This window comes from Pezoporus occidentalis, unplaced genomic scaffold, assembly GCF_034315485.1.
Source record: "Pezoporus occidentalis ecotype Australia unplaced genomic scaffold, CSIRO_AGI_Poc_V1 ctg8, whole genome shotgun sequence".
NCBI classification, from domain to species: domain Eukaryota; kingdom Metazoa; phylum Chordata; class Aves; order Psittaciformes; family Psittacidae; genus Pezoporus; species Pezoporus occidentalis.
The window spans coordinates 4,374,566-4,395,454 of record NW_026916158.1 but is presented as its reverse complement, the minus strand read 5'-3'; the positions used below and the strand labels follow the sequence as shown (position 1 = coordinate 4,395,454).

The 20,889-nt window shown below is 40.9% G+C and overlaps 1 protein-coding gene across 5 annotated transcripts in view; it reads left to right on the top strand.

Moving 5' to 3' along the window:
- Positions 1 to 20,055, top strand: part of GPR149 (G protein-coupled receptor 149) — a 110,153-nt gene extending 90,098 nt beyond the window's left edge. For 4 of the 5 annotated variants that reach the window (XM_062603062.1, XM_062603063.1, XM_062603064.1 and 1 more), the window contains one exon: positions 17,147 to 20,055. In XM_062603062.1, coding sequence (XP_062459046.1) covers positions 17,147 to 17,719 — 573 coding nt within the window. In that variant the 3' untranslated portion in view covers positions 17,720 to 20,055. The remainder of the gene's footprint in view (positions 1 to 17,146) is intronic. The other variant, XM_062603061.1, reaches the window with a different exon arrangement.
- The last annotated feature ends 834 nt before the right edge of the window (positions 20,056 to 20,889 follow it).

Below are 20,889 nucleotides of genomic sequence, written 5' to 3'. Positions count from 1 at the left end.
CCCAAATATTATATCATTCATCCTTTTCCTTTAGATTGTGAATAGTTATTGGGAAGAAGAAATTATGAGAAATTTCTCAGTTTTCAGAATGGAAAAGTGAAGGTGGAGCCTTAATACGTTAGCGCTTCAATTGAAAGACTTGGTAAAAGTGCCTGTAATCTCAGCTTGTGCAGTTCTTTGTGCAGAGGTTCTCTATCTCCTCTCTCATACTTGCTGTACGTTGTATTGAATCCAACAGAGCTTTCTGCAGCTTGGGAGAAAGGGAATATCAAGAACTATAGGATTTAAGGACATGCCATCTAAAATTAATAGAGAGTGTGCCAGTCTTGCGATGTAACTCTAACCAAGAGGGGTGTCTTGCCGAATGTGCCACCATTGCTACAAAAGTTGGGTCTTATTTTCAGTTATTGCAGCACTGTGGCCTAGTGCAGTCTTCATTTACCTACTCCTTGCCATGCTGATAGTGGCACATCAAAAACCGTGGGATCACTGATTTCCTCAGCTTGGAGGCATTTTGTTTCTGCTATGAGAAACGTTGTTACTGCCCATATGGGAGGGTCTGTACTGACTTCTGGCTAGAGCTGGGCTCAACATTAAAGGACAGCTGTGAGAGAGAATTGCCCCAAACTGCTGTTTCTAGAATATCAGAATGAAACTGGATCCAGCAAAAGGACAGCTATTATCTCATGTAAGAGCATAGGCTTAAAGAAGAACTGACAAGCTTTACTTTCGTTTTCTATAATCAGTTTTTGTTTAAGGGAAAAAATGACAGAACAGTTACTGCAGGTTTAATGTTCTTAATGAATGGAGGGATTGTTAGCCATTCCTTGTCACTAGGCAATGAGTATGAGGGTTTTCTGTCTTGCACAAACTCATGATTATGAACCAAAGGCTGAGAGCTGGCTTTAGGCACTGAGTGAGCCTGCAGTGTGATCTCTGTAGTGGAAATTGAAATGAGCAACAGCTGTTGATCCCTGTGGAATTTATGTGCTGCTTTCATCGTATAGTGGACTCTAAAAAGCATCTCAGAGTGGCCTAAGGAGTGAGGAGAGGTAATATACTGTATTGTGCATTTATCTGCTCCTTCTCTCTGCAGCTTTCCTGTGCTATGGCATTTATGCTCCAGTACGTTATTTTGGTCTGCATAAATAGTGTATATTATGGTCTTCTGGCAGCATAGATGCATCCCTATTTTCAAGATAAATCAAGGTAGATCTGTATACATGTGTGTGCAGTTTTCATGTTTTCTAGGTGACAGAGTCCCACGTTCACACAGCTTCTGTAAATTGCCTCTGAGGCAATTAAAATGTCAGTTCTGCCTGCTCACCTTTGGAAGTTTCCCTTGGTGGAATACAAAAGGAGCCAGTATTGGCTTTCAATTTGTTATGCGTAAGCAACCAGGGCATATATGCAAAAGGACTAAACCAAAGAACGCTGAAGTAGTTTAAAAATATTTTATTACTATTTGAGTAATAATAGTAATATTATTTGAAGTTGACTTTTCATTTTATTTGATTAAATTTCAGGAGCTTTTGTAGTATGTGGCAAAACCACTGTTTTTCTTCTGCTGTATTTGCACAGTGAGAAGTTCATACATACTGGCCATAGGAAAAAGCGTATTTTTAGTTTTTTTCTAGTACTGTGACATTAAAAGAAAGAAGAGTGTGTATCTCTCTTCTGAGAAATAAACACTTGGTTGAAAACTTAAATGCTCAGGAGGGTGATTTTGTATTTGGGGAGAGCTGTTTCCTGCATTGTATGGAAGCAGTTATTCTCCCACTGTCCTTCAGTGGTCACACAGACAATGAAGTATCAGTTGCCTGTTAAAAGGGTTTCTCACCTGGAGTACTGTGTACAGTTCTGGTGTCCTCAACATAAAAAGGACATGGAACTGTTGGAACAAGTCCAGAGAAGGGCCACGAGGATGATCAGGGGACTGGAGCACCTCCTGTATGAAGACAGGCTGAGAAAGTTGGGGCTGTTCGGGCTGGAGAAGAGAAGGCTGCGTGGAGACCTCATAGCAGCCTTCCAGTATCTGAAGGGGGCCTATAGGGATGCTGGAGAGGGACTCTTCATTAGGGACTGTAGTGACAGGACAAGGGGTAACAGGTTCAAACTTAAATAGGGGAAGTTTAAATTGGATATAAGGAAGAAATTCTTTCCTGTTAAGGTGGTGAGGCACTGGGATGGGTTGCCCTGGGAGGTTGTGAATGCTCCATCCCTGGCAGTGTTCAAGACCAGGTTGGACGAGGCCTTGGGTGAGATGGTTTAGCGTGAGGTGTCCCTGCCCATGGCAGGGGGGTTGAAACTAGATGATCTTAAGGTCCTTTCCAACCGTAACTGTTCTATGATTCTGTGATTCTAAGTGCCTCCACTGAAATAAACAGAAGCCTCTTTAAATCTGAGAAACACGTTTCCAGGTGGCGTAGTTGCATGTTTATCCCCTATTCAAGGACCACAGAAGATGGTCAGTAATTTTCCTGGAAGGCTTAGTTTTTCCCAAGCTATTCTGCCAATGTTTGAAGAAGTCGAATTTTAAAGCACCAATGGGAGAGAAGGATTTGACCTTGCCTGGGTTATGAGAACCCTGCCTTCTGGAGCGCATGTTGACTGGACTAGGTAGACTGTCATGCTTTTGTAGCATTTGCTATAGAACTATGGCTTCTGTTAATCTTTCCAAGGTGTCACTTCAGTGAACTCTTGTCAGTACAGTCTCCCCCTGTTCATTAGAATTCTGGTATCTGCTAATACCTTGAACCCCAGCCCTTTCTCCCTCCACAACCCTGAGCTGATGCGGGACGCCAGAGTTTGGAGCACGATGAAGTCACAAGCCAAAGCCAATCTGCCTGGCTAAGTGTTCACTGGGTTCTGAGGGCTTAAATGTGCACTGTAGAACTCAGGAGATATTTGGCATTACAGTCAGTGGGAGTGGCATAAAAGCCTGTGTGAAGTCTACAAGACAGGAGCTGCAGAAGGCCGTAGGTTGGAAAGCACCTCTGGAAGTCACCTCATTCAACTTCATTCAGCTTCCTACTCCAAGCAGGGCTGACTTCACAGCTAGACCAACTTGTTCTCAACCTTTGGTACATACATAGGGAAGAATCAGATGTATTTTATATCTAAATAAGGGAATCCCCTCTCCCTCTGATAAAAACAAGTTTATTCTTTGAGTCAAAGTAGGAATTTGTTTGATATTTCAAATTTAACTGATGATCCCTTTCATGAAAATCAAATGTTCACTCTGTTGCACTGTGTAATGATGAATTACTGCATTTTTGGGGCAAAAGAAAATGATGACTCAACCTGGTTTTAGTCTACTACTTCATGCTAACCCCTTGGTGCCATGTATAGTCCATTTAATAAAGTCAATATGTCACTAGCTTTGTCCTTGCAGTGGGTGCTCTTGTGGCCATTTCCTTGTGGCTCTCCTTCCAGTAGTTTCCAGACGGTGTTTAAAAACAAAAATAAAAAAATCCTTTTCCCATCTCCTGTGGCTGACATTTCAAATTGCTAGACCCGTGACTTCCATTACAGCAGGTACAAGCTTTTCTGTGAGGCAGCTCGTAACGACTGCATGTGGATGGATTTATTTGTCACTTAGGGACATGCTTCTTCACTGCTTGCACTACAAGGAATCCCAGTTCATGCTTTTCTGACCTCTTCCAAGTTACAACCCAGTGTACAGTTGCCAGGCATTAAGACTGCTATGGTCTAAAAGTTCAAGGCTTCTGAGTTACAGATCTTACTGTTTCTGACATTCAGCATGATTTTTCAGAGATTCAGAGCGTTGGCATTTGGTTTGCTGCTGAAAAAGAGCAGAATATGCAACCCCAGTAAGCATATTAAAAATAACTCTAATGCATTTCTCAGCTTTATGTGGGATGAAAAGATAAATTTGGGCCAAACATTAAGTAAGTTGAAAGCCATCTCTTTCATTTATCCTATCTGTAAGTCCCTAAGTATCTAAGAAAAGTCACTTTCCCCTCATCACTCTCTGTTTCTCACCTTGGTTAAAATAGGAGTCTTTCCCTAGCATGTATTAGCTGTGTACTTCTGCTTAAATTGTCAAGTAAGCTAGGCAACTGGGAGAAGGTACCAAACCTTAAAAAGAAATGGATTATTATCCTAACAGGATAAAAGTTCCTCATCTTCAGTACTTTCAGACTATAAATGCTTGATCACAGAAATAAATATAGATGTTCTATTAGAGTATTTCCAGTTTTCTTTTCAACAGGCAGAACTGCTTGTAATAACTTGCAGTAGGAGGAAGAATAGCAGCATTTGCACATGCATTTTCAGCTTAGCTGTTAAGTGATGTAGTAAATGTGTCCTTAAATGCTGAATTTCCACATAATAAAGTAGTGCAAGTAGTGATAGGATAGGAGATGACTAATGACTTTAGTGATGACTTTAAGCTGACAGAGGGGAAATTTAGATTAGAATTTAGGAAGAAAGTCTTCCCTGTGAGGGTGGTGAGGCACTGGCACAGGTTGCCCAGAGAAGCTGTTGCTGCCCCATCCCTGGCAGTGTTGAAGGCCAGGTTGGATGGGGCTTTGAGCAACCTGGTCTAGTGGGAAGAGTCCCTGCTCATGGCAGGGGGGGTGGAACTAGGTGATCTTGAAGGTCCTTCCCAACCGAAACCATTCTGTGATTCTGTAATTCAATCAAATCTAGAAAATACCATGCCAACTGAAGGTATCAGTTTAGTGCCTTTTGAAGAGTAGGGTGCCAAACAGTACATGTGATGCCTTTGATTTTCTGTTGAAGCTGTGTGCTACTTGGAAGATGGAATGATAGTAATGACGCCATAGCTGGTTGTCTCTTCATCATCTGTTCTGTGAGTAAAGAGTTATTCCATCAAAGTGATTTCTCTGGAATAAAAGTGGGATGAAAGGAGAATGAGGCAGTGGGTTTTATTCAATACCTATATAGACTAGCTGTAATTGAGAAGGAGAGAAAAACTGGTACTTGTCATTTCTAACTCTTGCTCAGCTGCATTTTTGAAAGATACCTTTAACATCTTATAAAATAACCACTGTATCTCCCTTTCCTAAAGAGATTTATTGTAAATATGTCATGTGTTTTTTTTCCTATGCTAATTGCCTTCAGGCAACAGAAACCTCTCCGGCTTGCAATATATTATAGCCTTTCTGATTATTTCTTTTTCTTTGACTTAATACTTCATATATGGGTTGCCTCAAGCAAACTCTTTCAAGAGACTCTCTGTATAGAACCTATTTACATGCCCTGCAAAGGGAAGTGAGAAAGCTGTGTAAATTTTTTCCCTTAAGAGGAGTCAGTACTGTACATCTGTAGTTGCAGTGGTTTTAGTGGTGATAAATACACAGGATCTTTCTCACTACAGGAAAGGTGTAAACATTCCAGAAACACCAGGCACAGCATAGAAGCTGAGTTATTAATAGACATGATAAGATTTGCTTTCCACTGGCCTATGCAACTATGCCCATGCTAGTTTGCCCTGATGTTCTTGTTTGGTATCTTCCTGCAGGCAGTATTCCCTCAGCTTGAAAATCAATGTAGCATTTCACCACCATCTTCTAGCTTTACTCCAAGTGGGACAAAGTGGTGCAGCCCTTGCAATGCTTGCTGAGTCTCTGCTTGAAGTTAAACTGCAATTGGCACTCTGTTGAATTGCATTAGCAGGAGAAATACTGAGAGTAGAAACGTTTCCCCAGGAGGGCAAGGCTGAACATAGGCAAGCTCCCATAGCGCTTCCCCCTGGCTGGCACCCATCTGTGAAGCAGCTGTCATCCTATGCCTGCTGTTTATTCTGTCTGGTTCAGATAAATAAGCAACAGCTTTCAGATCTGTTGCTTAAACAGGTTTTAATGTATGCTAGGTACAAGTAGACATGCACACATGGAACTAGAGAAAAGAAATAAAAATCAGGGCCATGGAGATGTAATGAGGATAAACAAACCTTGTGGAGCTGACCAGTGACACTGTGTCAGAGACTCTTACAGGAATCAGTTCTGCAGAGAGCTGCACTGATGGGTATCAGTGTTCCTTTTCTGAGAGAACAGACAATGCTATGAACAAAATCAATATCACACTGACCAAGGGATCCTTGTACCCTAGGGATCATTGGCCCTACTGTCACTTAATGGAATATGAGTTAGAAAAGCAGTGCAATTTTGACCCCTTTCCTATAAAGCCATTACATTCTAGGCTGCTGTGTTCTCAATTTTTTAAAGATTTGTGCTGTTCTTCAACATACTTTTCTTCATTAGATTTCTCTAGTAAGCAGAAACACCAGTTCAGTTTAACGTCCCAATATCTGCAGCTCAGCAGAAAGCCTGGTAATGTGATGTTTGCAAATGAACCCAGAACTTTTTTGCAGGACTGGTAGTGCAGGCCATGTCAAATAAACTTTATGGAGTCTGGTGAAAAGGGTAATGCCTGGTTTTGCAGCTATTACAATAAAGAGAATGTATGTTAGCAGTTCATCTGTACAAAGAGTGACTGCTTCCTGGTAATAAGGTAGTGGACAGAGCTAGACCAGACATCACAAGCTCTTGATTTCTGTACCCACCACATACAGCCTAATAGACCTCTTCTGTCTTCTGCAATACTGACTTCTTCAGACAGTTCATAATGTGATCAGCCCTGTCAGTCCAGACTGTAAGTAGTAATTTTCAGACATTCATGGAGGGAAAGCTTGGGCAGATGTATGTAACTATGTAAAAGCGACGTTCTTTAGAATGTGATACGTAAATTGCTGAGTTGCATCTTTCTAAACCAGGAAATTTCAGTTCTGTGGACACAAACACTGCTTTAGTTGAAGTCCAGGTGACAAAACCTGTATTACTTGAGACTCATGGACCCTGTGCGGTAAATTCACAGGGGTTGAGCTATCTCTACAGCTAGGAGTGAGGTGGTGCCTCAGCTGCAGTGCTGGTTCTGCTTTTAAAGCCTCAGGTAGCTTCTCCACCTGCCTCTCTGTATGAACTTATGTATGCACATAGACCATGCTCTTAGCCTTCAGTTGCATGATCAGTTGTTCCCACATTCATTATACCACAAAAGATAGAAATGCAGGAGCCAGAATTAATTTGCCCAGATAACTACAGTGCTGGCATTTTTATACTTTCAGGGGCACAAATTCTCAGTTTGAATGTTCCTCTAGTGTAGATTTTTAATAATCATAGAATCACAGAATAGTTAGCGTTGGAAAGGACCTTAAGATCATCTAGTTCCAACCCCCCTGCCGTGGGGAAGGACACCTCACACTAAACCATCTCACCCAAGGCCTTGTCCAGCCTGGTCTTAAACACTGCCAGGGATGGAGCATTCACAACCTCCCTGGGCAACCCATCCCAGTGCCTCACCACCTTAACAGGAAAGGATTTCCTCCTTATATCCAATTTAAACTTCCCCTGTTTAAGTTTTAACCCGTTACCCCTTGTCCTGTCACTACAGTCTCTAATGAAGAGTCCCTCCCCAGCATCCCTATAGGCCCCCTTCAGATACTGGAAGGCTGCTATGAGGTCTCCACACAGCCTTCTCTTCTCCAGGCTGAACAGCCCCTATTTTCTCAGCCTATCTTCATACAGGAGGTGCTCCAGTCCCCTGATCATCCTCGTGGCCCTCCTCTGTACTTGTTCCAACAGTTCCATGTCCTTTTTATGTTGAGGACACCAGAACTGCACACAATACTCCAAGTGAGGTCTCACAAGAGCAGAGTAGAGGGGCAGGATCACCTCCTTCAACCTGCTGGTCATGCTTCTTTTGTTGCAGCCCAGGATACAGTTATTTAAGTAAGAATGTTTAAGGATGTTTAAGTAAGCCAGACACAGTAACCCAGCAAAAAGGAGGGACAAAACAACTACCTGTTCCGACTCTTCCAATCCTCACCTGGCCCAGCTCTGTTTCTTGTGCACGCCTCAAATATTTATCTTCATACAAATAATTAAAATTAACGCTGAAATTCTAATTCTGCATACTCTTTTTTTACCTGAAAATGCAAATAAATTATTAGAAATTGTCATAAATTTCTCACACTGTGTTGTGAAAACAAATGCACAGAATTACATAAGGACCAAGTCTGTACTTGTTCTAAAATCTTACTAAAAACAACAAACATACAAGTCAAAATAGACACGCACTTCTTCCCAGTTACTTCTGAAAGATCAGTGTAGGATGCGAGACAGGTGTCCTGCAGGCAAGAATTTTGGTGGAAGCAAGACATGCCAGCCTGTTTCCATATTGAAGAGAGCTGTTTCTTGTAAAATCAGCTATTCTGCCTTTGAAGAAGACTATTTAAATGTAATAGATTTGAAACAGTAAGTATTGACATGAAAAATATGGAGGGTTTGTAATAATATTGCATAAGTGCAGAGCATCTATCCTTCTTTAGGATGTCAGCAATTATACAGAAAGTGAAGCTCATGGCACATGCTGTCTGTGAAGCCCAGAAGTAAGGAGAATGCTGGACTCATCTATGCGGCCTTAAAATGGGGTGCCTTCTGTGCTTCTGTCTGTGCTGCAGGCACATTGCAGGGTGTCTCTAAAGGTGCCATATGTATTATTCATGGAATATGAAAGGACTTTCTGTTGAGCTCACTCACTTCAGCCCCAGACAACCGAGTACAGAAGTTCTGGTACATAGATGGAAGTATTCTTACCTTAGATGCCTGTGTTGCACTTTCTGTTACTAATTTGTTCCAAAGAAATGTCTGTCCACATTGAGCAGGCCAATGACAAATGTTGGTTTTCAGGTCATCCAAGGTGAGCTTGAGCTTGTCCTAGCTTGTCCAGTCTTGTTGTACCCCATTAGCGCTAAATTTTCTGCAGCCAGCCTCTTAAAGGGCGAATCATTGCAGTAATGAATTTTACTGCAGGTAATTTTTATTTGTAGGGAAATGGAAGACTAAGCCTCTATTTTAAAATAAAAAGAAAATACATTGTCTCTGGAAAGAAACATCAACATAATTACTGAAAACATTCTAAAAATAGAACTCTTCATCTAGAGCTGTATTCCACCAAAGTAATTAGCAATGCAGACTCATTAGAGCTTTCTTTAGATTGCGGATATTTCTGTTTCAAAGGCAGCATGGCCCAATAGGAGTGGTGTTGGACTGGGACACAGCAAAACCTGCTGTCTGTTCTTAGCTCCACCAATGTGCTGTCCGCAGGCTTGGAAGAGTCACTTGCCATTCTGGGACCTCACATCTGAGCTCTCCGCTTCTTCCAGAGATGGAGATACACACTCTAATATGATCTCTTATTTTGCTGTAACACTAATATTACACTTACCTTATTCCAGGGCCTATGATTCATGACATTTGAAACTTAGGGCTCATGAGGGAGAGTCTACAGACTACCTTGGGCTTGAGTCCATTGCTGAAACACAGGCGTGTAGAACCAGTGGAGCCGATTTAGGGAGTCCCACTTGGCCTCCAGCTTCTGCTTCAGGAGGATGTAGGTCTCCCATTAGGTTTTTTGTTATATTTGAAAGTTTTTGAGGGTATCCCAAATCCTCAGTGTCATCTCTGATGGCACTAGGCAACTGTGTCTGGGCAACTAGTTCAAATTTTAAATGTCTGAGTACACAGCCTTCTTGCGTAGTTAGAGAGGGAATCTCCTAACTTAGTTGCAGTGGAGAGTCTTCCAAGCAGATTTTCTTTTTCCGCTTGATCATGTAGGAGTTCAGGCTCTTAGGGATTTCCTTTCTTCCCCCACTTAACCTTTTGTTTCTGCACTGGCCTTATTGCAACAGCAGTTTATTGTGTTTAAAACCCAAGTGAGCTGTGAGCTACATGAGCCACCATTCAGGTCATGTGGTTCTGAACAGTTTATCTTTGATTTCAGTTGCTAAGAAGTGTTACCTGGCTAAGGATCTGCTTCTGGAACAGCATCAGCTTTGTTCTCAGGAGATGAAGTATTAATTGATAGCTGTCTTTGGAGAATGGAGTTGTTCATGCTTTCATTTAACTGCTGTGGAATCATCTACTCCCTGAAACAAAAGATTACCAGGAAATCCTGGTAACTGTGTGCTTATCCAGAGTGGACGATGGTCTTTGCAGGTGCTAAGTGCTGGAAAGCTGGGACGACTAAGTTTAGGGTCCTAGTAACAGGATGAACCCAGTTACACTTAATGTAAAATGTGAAAAGTCTGTAGAAATGTTTGGAATGTTAACTTGTTAGCCTTGAAGAATTTTCTAGGCTTCTTCTAGCAGAATAAATTACTGATCAGTAAGATAGAGTTTTAAATTATTTTGAACATCACATGTAGATACATCAGAAACAGTGTTCAGAGTTGATTTCAGTGGTACATTTCTGACTTTTCTATAAAGTGCAGCTCTGCAAATTGCTGATTAACTCCTGTAGACACTGAAGGGAAGCAGAGGGAATGCTGCACACCCTTGGGAGGTACTTACCAGCATGCAGAATGAGGTTCTGCTTTGGCAAGGGATGAAATTAAAATGTTCTTAGTCTACTTGCAGCTTAATACCCCTTTGTTAATATTTCACGTAAGTATAACTATTGCATGGCAAACCAAATACAAAAGCGTGTTTTTCTTTTGTTTCCGCCAGTTTGCAAGGAGAAATACAGTAACAGATTCTGTAAATGTTACCTTCCCCTTCCCCCTCAAAAAAGCTTTAGGGATCAAAAACTTATTTCTGCGCAGGGAAAGCTGCAGAACTTCTAGGTTCCGTAAACAGTCTTACTAGGATCATTGAAAAACTGCAAGTCAGTGGCTTTTGGGCCTTTTTTCACTGCTTTGAGCATTTACAGTTTGAAACCCTTCTGCAAGGGCCTGTTGTCTAGCCCATTGCTGGGGCTTGCTTTTGTCCTCTGCAGAGGCTGAGGCCTCCTCTGTGCCACAGTATCTGGCTCAAACTCTGCTCAGGGAGCTATGTCTGAAACTACAGTGATTATGAGGATGGTTTTCTCATAGGCACAACTACTTTCTGTCTTCTGTGAAATGTGGAAGGTGGAAAATTTAATAATGAAAGCATTTGCTTTACCAATCATGCAGAGAGTTCTCTGTTCAGAAAGTATCAACGCTCCTTAAGGAACAAGTACATTTTTTGATTTACTTCATTGTAATTTTTTATCTTTGCTTGTTAAAAATACATGTGCTGGTACATGTAGTTCTCCAGTGAAATCCCTGTACCAGATTCTAACAGACAGAATAGCCTCCAGCTGTCTCCGGCAGCAGCTGCACAGGGGGATGCCCTGTGGTAGGACATGATAGAAACAAACACTCTCCACAAGAAGTAAAACTGAGCAGAGGAAGGGCCAGCTCCTGTTGGCAGGAGCACAAGGCAGACATCATGGCATTAGAGATCCGGCAACAGTCCCAAGTGATGAAATGTGTGTGGATACATATTAATCAACTTTGAAAATTACCAACTTGCTGTTTCTGTGATGCAGATCTGCAGAAATCAGTCCTCCAGGGGGATAGCTCAGATTTAGTACTAGCCTGCAACTTTTATGAGACCCAGCAGATAATCTGTGGTATTCACTTAAAAGTGGCCTCAGCATAAAGAACAGTGATTTTGGCTTACAGTATTTTGACTGGGGAATGCTGTGATTTTTTTTTAAACTTGAAACATTAGAGCATTTCTGAGTTGAAATCTTTCAATCCTAGCAGAAATTAAGAAATCAACTGTAAAAAGGTAAATATTTTATATAGATATATGCCATGTACAATTAATAAGTAAATACTTGTATGTATCTGTGCTTGTGTGCACACAGAGAAAGAGGCTCTATAAGTGGATATAAGAACCATATCAGACTAAATTTTAAATCATCTGTGTTCAAGCAGGTAAGTATCTGATCTTTCCTTCAACTCTCCTACTTGAGAGAAAGTAAGGTCTCAGAAAGACAAGTCTTGACTTTACAGGATCAGAATCATGGGTACCAAAGCTTCCTTACCTTATGTAATAGCCACAGGTGGCAAACTGGTATGGGGTGCATGACAGTTAGAAAGAATGCACTTCAGCTGTGAGGTGTCTTTGAGATAGTACTACAAATCCCAGTATAACTACAAACCTGATAAAATAAACACAGTACTGGAGTTGAGAAGAATTTCTGCATTTTGTTTAGGAATAATGATACTTATATATGAGTATCTAATACTTTGCAAAACTGCTGAGACACAACAGCTGCAAAGTGGCACTTTGGTTGAAAAGAGAGGGGTTTGTTTTGTCTCACAAAGGTCTTCACCTTTATACCAGTACCTGATTCCTGCATGCATTGTCAACTTATCATCAAAACATTGTCATTCTGAAGACGATCCAAGAACCAAGTGGCTCCAAGTTTTCTGTACCTTCCTAAAAACATTAATGTAGAAGTACTTCAGAAAGAGAATGCATAGCATAAATTGTGTGCAAGGAGTTAATATGTGTATTTCTTTTAAAAAATAGGTTTTCTTTTAAATACAGAAACACAAAGTGCGGGGGCAAAATAGTGTGGAATAAGCCTGGTGGAGCAGTACCTTTGGAAAAAGCAGAGGCTGTGGAGAAAGATGTTCAGAAACAGCACCATGATTCTCTTTATTTTTTCACTGAAGTAAAAATGAATCATAACCTTTCTACGGTTGTGGATGCTTTTGTTCAAGATAAAATAATGCAGAGTTGGGGTGCAAGAACCTGGATGGATAAAGTGAAAGCTACTGTTAAGTGTTACTCAAATTGCTTCGTCTTCCTACTGCTTTAGAATTAAATGACATTGAAAGTCTTAAATCAGAAAGCTGAACTGTAGGTAACAATGGAACAGTAGAAGACAAAATGCTTCTTTACAGGATGTGCCAGTATAGTCTGGTGTGCTAATAGACTCCTATTTATTTCCATGGGTGTGTCACAGGAAGCAAAAATGGATATTTAGTAATCATATCAAGGACAAAATAAGGGTTACATTCTGTGCTCATTAGTAATAATATATACTGAAAGTAATTCCAGTAATAATCAATTTTACCTGGCCGTACATAAAATCAGAATTGTACTTTTTCTTCTTTTGGGCTGTTTTTAATCATGACATTTTTCTATTGGGCTTCTTGACTCTAGAGCAGAGCTTGCAAAGCGAACGCAAGGTGAGCAACAGCTCTGAACTCGGGAGAGAGCCTGGCTGCGCTGTTCAGTGCCCCGTGCATCGCTGAGGGCCAGATTGCATTCTCGGTCACTATCCCCTTTCTGTCGCTGGTGCAGAGTCCTTTCCGCTGCTCCGGCTGCAGAGGGACAGTCACCATCAGTGACCATAGTGTCTCCCCTCCAGTGTGGAGCACAGAAGTCTTCCCAGGGCTGTGGCGCTTCAGGACCAGACAAGGCAGTGTGAGTTCCCCATAGCACTTAGCTGTGTATTCTCAGTTCACTGGCTCAGATCTCCCTTCAGGCTTTATTCCTGCCTTCCTCTATCATGTAATTACAGGGTTTGATTTAGTTTTCAATAAAGTGTGCTCAGTAAGTTATTTTCAGTAATTACTTGGATTTTTTAAACATTGAACATTTTGCACTGATGATGAATGGTTTGTTTCACACGCATGTACTTCATCAAAGCTGGCAGTTGGTTGTCTAGTTTCCTTGCAATTCAGCTGCTGCACTGAAGATGTTAAAGCTGTGATTTGAAAGCTGCCTGCAAGGGCAATGGTTACTAGTCAAGCGCCTGTTGCAGTCACGAGTGCGTGGCATTATGATGCACAGTTTGTGAAGAGGAATGGATTCCCTGTTTGTAGAAACAGATGAAGGTGTCTATAACTGAACAAAATTTCTAGCACAAATTGCATAGTTTACTGGCTTCCTGGTTAGGGACTGGGAAGTGGCCTAGAAGTGTTAGCATATCCTTTTCAGTTCTAAAAGTAAATACTGATTTCTAAACAGAAAACAGACTTTTGGAAAGAGCCACTAAATGCGTGGTGATGGGAAAATTTCTCGTTCTCCAGAACTGGAGTATTCATTCCAGTGAGTGAGATCGCTCATGTCTCAGACATACCCTCCATCTTGCTGACATTCAAGATGACACATCTACAGTGTTTTCTTAAGTAGTATGTAACCTTGCACTGAAGTAATCAGTTCTTATTTAACTTTTTTTTTTCCCCATATTCTTTAGATGTCTTTCTGTATAATCTAAGTGCTCTTTTAGGCTGTTCTTCAGACTCTGACCTTGATTAACAGCCAGAAACGCAGACACTCAAACAGACCCTGCAAAGGACTTCAGAGTGTTTGAGTACAGAAACTAGAAAGGGGCTGGAAATAGAGCCATAGGGCTTGTATCCAACAGAAACTCCATTCTAAATGTGTGTTACCAAAGTTGATAGGTATCCAGGCTCTATCCATTACAATATGCAAGATGTGCCTCTGTGCTGCTTAGAACAGTAGGCTTTGTCCACTTGATGTTACCCAGAGCTGGATTTGTTGCTCCAGTGGCCTTACTAAGCAACTGGGGTGGAGGATGGATGGACAACAGCTTCCTCAAGCTGAGAAAACAGTTACTCTCACATCTTTTCTGGAGGAGTGATCCTCATTACTAATTACTACAGAAAATGTAAGGGCCAACACCTAGCTGAGATTTAAAAAAAACTCCCGCCTCATTGCTTTGAAACAAAGGCTGCTGGTGCTTAGCCTGAGGAGATCCACACTTGAGGGAGCCTCTGCACCCACCATGGCTCTGAACTCAAAACAGCAGCCAGGAGCTGCCAGTGAGCTGCTGTCAGCTAACATTCACCAGTCTGGGACCTCTGCCTGCTCAATGACACAGCATGATAGCTGCCTCTGTAACTGCACGTTGGAAGAACACTTGAGGACCATTTTTCTCTTATAGATCTATTAAGGAGAGTAGTATAACTCTGATTTCCTTCCAGCAGGACAAGCCAGCTCCAAGGGTTTTGTCAGGTCAATTCCTTTGTCAAAGAGTAACATTAAGTCACAGTTTGGCAAGATTTTTCTACGCAATGGATCCTATTCCCTTTACATGCTTTTTAGTGAAGGTGAGGTGATCGTAGAATCACAGAATTGGTTTGGGTTGGAAAGGGCTTTAAAGATCATCTAGTTTAAACTGCCCTGCCACAGGCAGGGACACCTCACACTAGACCAGGTTGCTCAAAGCCCCATCCAACCTGGCCTTGAACGCTGCCAGGAATGGGGCAGCCACAGCTTCTCTGGGCAACCTGTGCCAGTGCCTCACCACTTTCATAATGAAGTCTTTCTTCCTTATATCTGACCTAAATCTACCCTCTTTCAGTTTAAAGCCATTCCCCCTTGTCCTATCCCTACATAACCTTGAAAAAAGTCCCTCTCCAGCTTTCTTGTTGGCCCTTTTAGGTACTGGACGCTGCTCAAATGTCTCTCTGGAGCCTTTTCTTAAGGCTGAACAACCCCAGCTGTCTTGCCTGTCAGTGATGCGTGAGGTAGATTTGAAAGATCATCAACAGGTCCTGATAGCAACAGCAACACAGAAGACAGTACAGAGCGATTTACCTTGCTACCTGGCAGCTTTTCAAATACCACTCTCCCTCCTGTCTGTGTGGGTGCAGAGTCAGGTTTTGCAGCTGCCCTGGTTTTCAGTAGTCCTTCTTGTTGCACAATTTCCATATAAATTGATGCAGCTCTTCCTCCTGAACTGTCCTTTCGCGAAGTCAGCACTTCACTGCCTGCCATGGAGGCTGCTTTTGGCCAAGCTGTATTTTATTATGTATAGTACTTTTTAGTGAATAAGACGAAGTTTTCAAATGATAACCAGTGTCCTTCTCAGTAAGCAGTCAAAGCCCAGCTGCAGCAAAGCAAATGAGGATGGAGCAAAAGATGAGCCCTCAGTGAGATTCTCCAGAACCTGAGTCTGGTGTTTCTTTGCTGTGTGTGTCTATTTCTGCCATCACTTTTGTTCTGCCCAGTGTAAGTCACTGAAGGAGAACCTTTGCAGTTAAAAATGAGTCTTTATAGCGTGAGAGTGAGAGCCAGAATCTGTCCTGCAACACTATGGAAAAGAACATGTAACAACCTACCACTGAGTTAGCTATAGCTATCTACATAGGAGCAAGCTGTGTCCTCTGTTTACAGCGCAGGCACTTGCAGTGATTTCTTTATGTAATGCTTTTATTTATTTACAGCCTCTGAAACAATATTTTCATTGCAGCTGCTAAAAATTCTTGGTTTGAGGATGACCTTTAGTACTGCAGAACTTTAACTGAATTTTCTTTCTCTGCCAGCTGAGGTTAAACCATGACAAATAATACCTGGCGAGTTGTTTTGGGAAGTTCAGCTTGGTAGCTAAGCCAGCTAACTTTAGGCACCTAATTAAGAGTCATTAAGACAGGGTGCCCAAGGGAGACAGGGTCACAGTGTAGGTTCCTGTGTTTGAACAGTCCTCTGGTGTAATTTCTGTCATTTTGGTCACTGTGAGAAGCTTTAACAGATCAGTGTCTCCCTCTGATTCAAGCAGATAGAAAACACTTTCAGAGATGCCTCTGAGTACTAGCTAGAGAGGTGCCTGCTAATGCAGGCTGTCTCCCTGGGGACTGGCTGCAATGAAACATTATGTGTAGACTATCCAGAAAAGTGTGTGTGTCCATAAGCTAATTGAGTCGCAGAGACTTTGTTGACGCGGGAGTCACGGACAACGCAGTGACAATCAATGTGATCAAGCGATTGCCAAATTTATTACAAAGCCTTAACTGCTTATATACTATTTCTTACATGCAGTTACAGTGATTTGGCATATTATGATTGGATACATGTCTTGAAGACCCTTAGTGACTAACATATAATTGGTTAAGCACAGGTGTGAGAACTCGACCTCGAAAGCTTGCCAACAGTCCACAGTTCTCATTAACTCAGTGAATTCCAGCTTCTTCTTATCTTGCTTGCTTAAGCTTCTTTGGGCCTCTCATGGCCTTGCTGTATCTTTCAGGATTATTCAGAGTTTATGTACTAATTAAGCATTCTCCCTTGAGAACACTGTCTCCACAAGACTTCACTTTTAATACTAAATGTATAATTATCAAACCCTTCTTTCTACTCTTTAAAATCATAAATACAATAATAGTAATGATAATAAGTCATAAATATTTCTAAAATACTGAACGGAAAAGTCAGGAAAATAAGTTAACAAACTAAACCTAATTTGCTTATTTATAATGGATTCTAACTTCAAAAATTAACATGAAATAATGGTCACTCTTTTCCAGCGATCAGGTGGGGCTTTGGCTGTCCCTTTGTGTGCATTTCAAGGAACTGTATCTCTTCAGGCACCCACAGGAAAAACACTGTCTTTATCCACCTACGAGGTAAGCACTGAAGGGCAAAAAATAACACCCATGTCAAAGAAAATTGAAGTATATCGATCTAAAAGTGTTGGTCATGAGCCAAACCCAGAGGAGTCTCCTGATACGTTTGTTGACACAAGTGTTAAAATTCATTTAGAGGTACTTGAAATTTGTGACAATGAAGAGGCCCTGGATACTGTGTCAATCATCAGTAACATTAGCCAGTCCTCCACGCAGGTAAGGTCTCCATCCTTACGTTATTCAAGGAAAGAAAATAGGTTTGTCTCATGCGATTTAGGGGAAACTGCCTCCTACTCCCTCTTCATACCATCAAATGATCCTGACAGCGGTATTAACATATCAATTCCGGACACTGTTGAAGCTCATAGGCAGAACAGTAAAAAGCAGTATGTGGAAAAAGGTGGTTATCAGGAAGAAATACAAATATTGAATAAAGCATACATAAAACGGGAAGAAGATGGCAACAGCAATTAAAAGGCATTTAATCTAGACATCTGAAATTATTTGACAGACATTGCTCCTCTTGACTCAAGTTACCCTAGCAGATACAGTGTCAAATGGTTTTTCCTAGCAGATAAATAAATTTTATTTGTGTACACTGTAAATTAGATTAAAACTTTTAATGATATATGGATGGGATAACAAATACTTCAGTGCTTCACAACTTTGCATAGTGAATTTCCAGTTATTTATATATTTATTTGAGAAACACATGCGTCAAGAAGGAATCGTAAATAAAGTTTTAAAAAAACAGCTTTGATTGCTTGTTGGCACTGAGTGGTCTGTCTGTGGGAACCTGTGGAAACTGAGGGAGCAGTTCCACAGGTGTGAGGTTCTGCTCTTTACTGATGTGCCAGACCTGAAATATTTATCTTAAAAAAATGTAGCGCAAGCACAAGTCAGTTTATTTAGTTGACTTAAGTAGAGGATTAGAAAGTTCTGTAAATGGTTTAATTTTCTCCTGCTCTATCCATGATTTTTATGTTAACAACCATGTAAGTGGCCAGTGTATAGACCTTTAAATGTGGGTGGCTGCAATGTAAGCATGCACATTTTGTAAATACAGCGTTGTTAAACTGAAGTGTTTTTGTGGTTGACATTTCTTTGATCAAATGTGACAAATGTTGGTTATTTTACGCTGTCTCCTTTTTCGCCTCCATGATCTCTACCAAGTTAATACATTTCCCAACATTAAAGAATATTTGTAACTCAATCCAGATCAAGACAGCATTTGAAATGTTTGAAGAGCTAGGACATCAAAATTAGTTTGAATAATTCTTTATGTCCGAGTTGTCCCTAAGCAAGGAATAGCTTTACAATGTCTCCTTCTTCCTTAAGGCCCATGTGAAGCTAATACTTCTCTCAACAGAACCCCAACAGCACATGTCACTTGCAGAGAGTTGAAGGAGTCCCACTGTCTCACAGCAAGAACACTACTGGGTTTTATGCCATATATATTCTGTTAGTAAACTTGTCATCACTTCTCCTTGGGTGGATCCTCATGCTTCAGATCTGAGAGTTACAACTGATGTGTGACTCCTTAAGAGGAATCAGGAGCTATTCAGGGTGGCCAAACTTAGAGACTGAGCTTAGACATCGACCTCAAGAGAGTGCTCTGGTTACCTAAAGTGGGTCCCAACCTGTATCACCCTCAGGAGGAGCCTGTCTCTAGTGACTTATAAGGAAACTAGAACTAAGTATAAAGCCAAGATAAAATCAATAAATACTGTAATTTGTGTCAAATTCAGATAAGCCGAGGTGGAATCAGTGGAAACAATGGAGCTCTCAAGTCTGACATGAAGTATGCAGCATATGCTTGAAATGCCACTGCATTTTGACTGAATGCTCTTTTTCTGAGGGTTTACCATTCATTTCAGTTAAACAGAGATAAATATACTCCGAGGACTTTCAGCAGTTTAATTAAAATTTACACTGTTTATTAAGGAATAGATTTAATTTCCAGTGGCACGCGTGACAACATAACCATTTAGGCATCTGCAGTCACCCTGTTTTCCATTTGGTGGGAACATACAAGAGAAAATAAGCACAATCCAATCATCAGGATTCTGTTATGGGTTATGAGCAGACAGAGCAAAAGGGCCAACTGCTGTGTCTGATCACACTCAGCATTTGATACGGAGGCATGAAAACAAGCAGATGACTTGCCTTCTCACTTCACCAATGTAAGTCGGACCTGCCATCACAATTGGTGGGGCTGTGCTGGTGTGACACTAAAGAAAACCAGGGTCAAAGTCTGCAGGTTGCTGTGATAGAGATGGATCACTCTGCAAGTTGTGCTTTCTGCATGCTGCCTTTCGAAGGTGAAAACAAGGGCTTTCATATGAATGCCTCAAGGCTTTTAGTTCCACTAAGATGCTATGTTGTGTTTCAGATTTAACTAGAATATAAGGAACAACCAGTGGTAAGTCTATTGAATAAATCTCTATACATACACATAGAGCAGAGAGACACATTCTGCTTGCTCTGAAGATTCTGCTTTCCTTCATGTTCTGTTGAGGGAATGCAGAAAGTATCTTTATAGCAACAGGCACACTTGATCCAGATAAAGCTAGCAAAGTTGTGGCGAAGGATGCAGTCCAACACAACTTCGGTTTGGTTAGGTGTGTGTTTTTCTTGGGAGTGATTTCAACTATGTCAACAAGATTACGTGCTGATGTGTTAATCTCTGATGGATATGCTTACAAAAGGTTAATATTTGAAAGCATTAAAATTCTGTGTAGCTGTGACCCAAAGCTTGACCTAATTGTAGAGTGTTGTCTTGCAGCTGTAATAAAACATAGGTTTTATTTATGAATCTGTAAATTTGATAATGTGCAATGTCTCTTTATTTTTTTCTTTAAATGGCTCACATCATTGAACAACTTAGTGTCTGAAAAACCAAGTTGTAATTATTGAGTAGGTATCAGCTCCATGCACAGAGCATCAGAAAAATTGGTGTTTGAGAAAATTTGGTACTGGTTGTTTGTTCACAGAGGTGTCTTTGTTTATCATTTGGACTTAATTTTTGAAACCACTTACAGAAGCTTTCTAAGGATTTTTTTTTTCCTCCTCTGTTGTTTTCCCCTTGTCTGACCTATTAATGTGTTTCAGTGACAGCTTGACATTTGAGGGCAAAGTATGTCAGTGACCTTTGGAAGATGACTTGAAAGAGACCTCCTCTCTGTTCAAACATCACAGCAGCCGAGTGAAAAAATCCCTTGGAAAATGTGACTTGAATCAGTGCCCAGGTTGCCCCTGCTCTTGGGATGTGGGTTGCTGAATAATAGTACAGAAAACGAAAAACTGGGAAATAATTTTTGAGATAATCTTTAGTCAGCAGTATATCCAGTGGGTCAAAGTTTCCTTTCAGTGGCACTCCTGTACACTAGGAATAGCATTATATTAGCAGAGTTATAAGAAAATAAATCTGTGTATACGCAGGGCCAGGCCCTTAAATGTCTCAAAGGATTGTGCTTCTTGAAATAAAAGATAGAGCCAGATTCTGAAATGTAAATTTTTTTGTACTAATCTTGTTAGAAAATATATCTTACAGTGACATACTATTTCAAAATACAGTAATTTTATTAAAAAAAATTATGTGCTATTTTACTTTTGCAGATTTAGGGTTGCCATATAGATTCTGG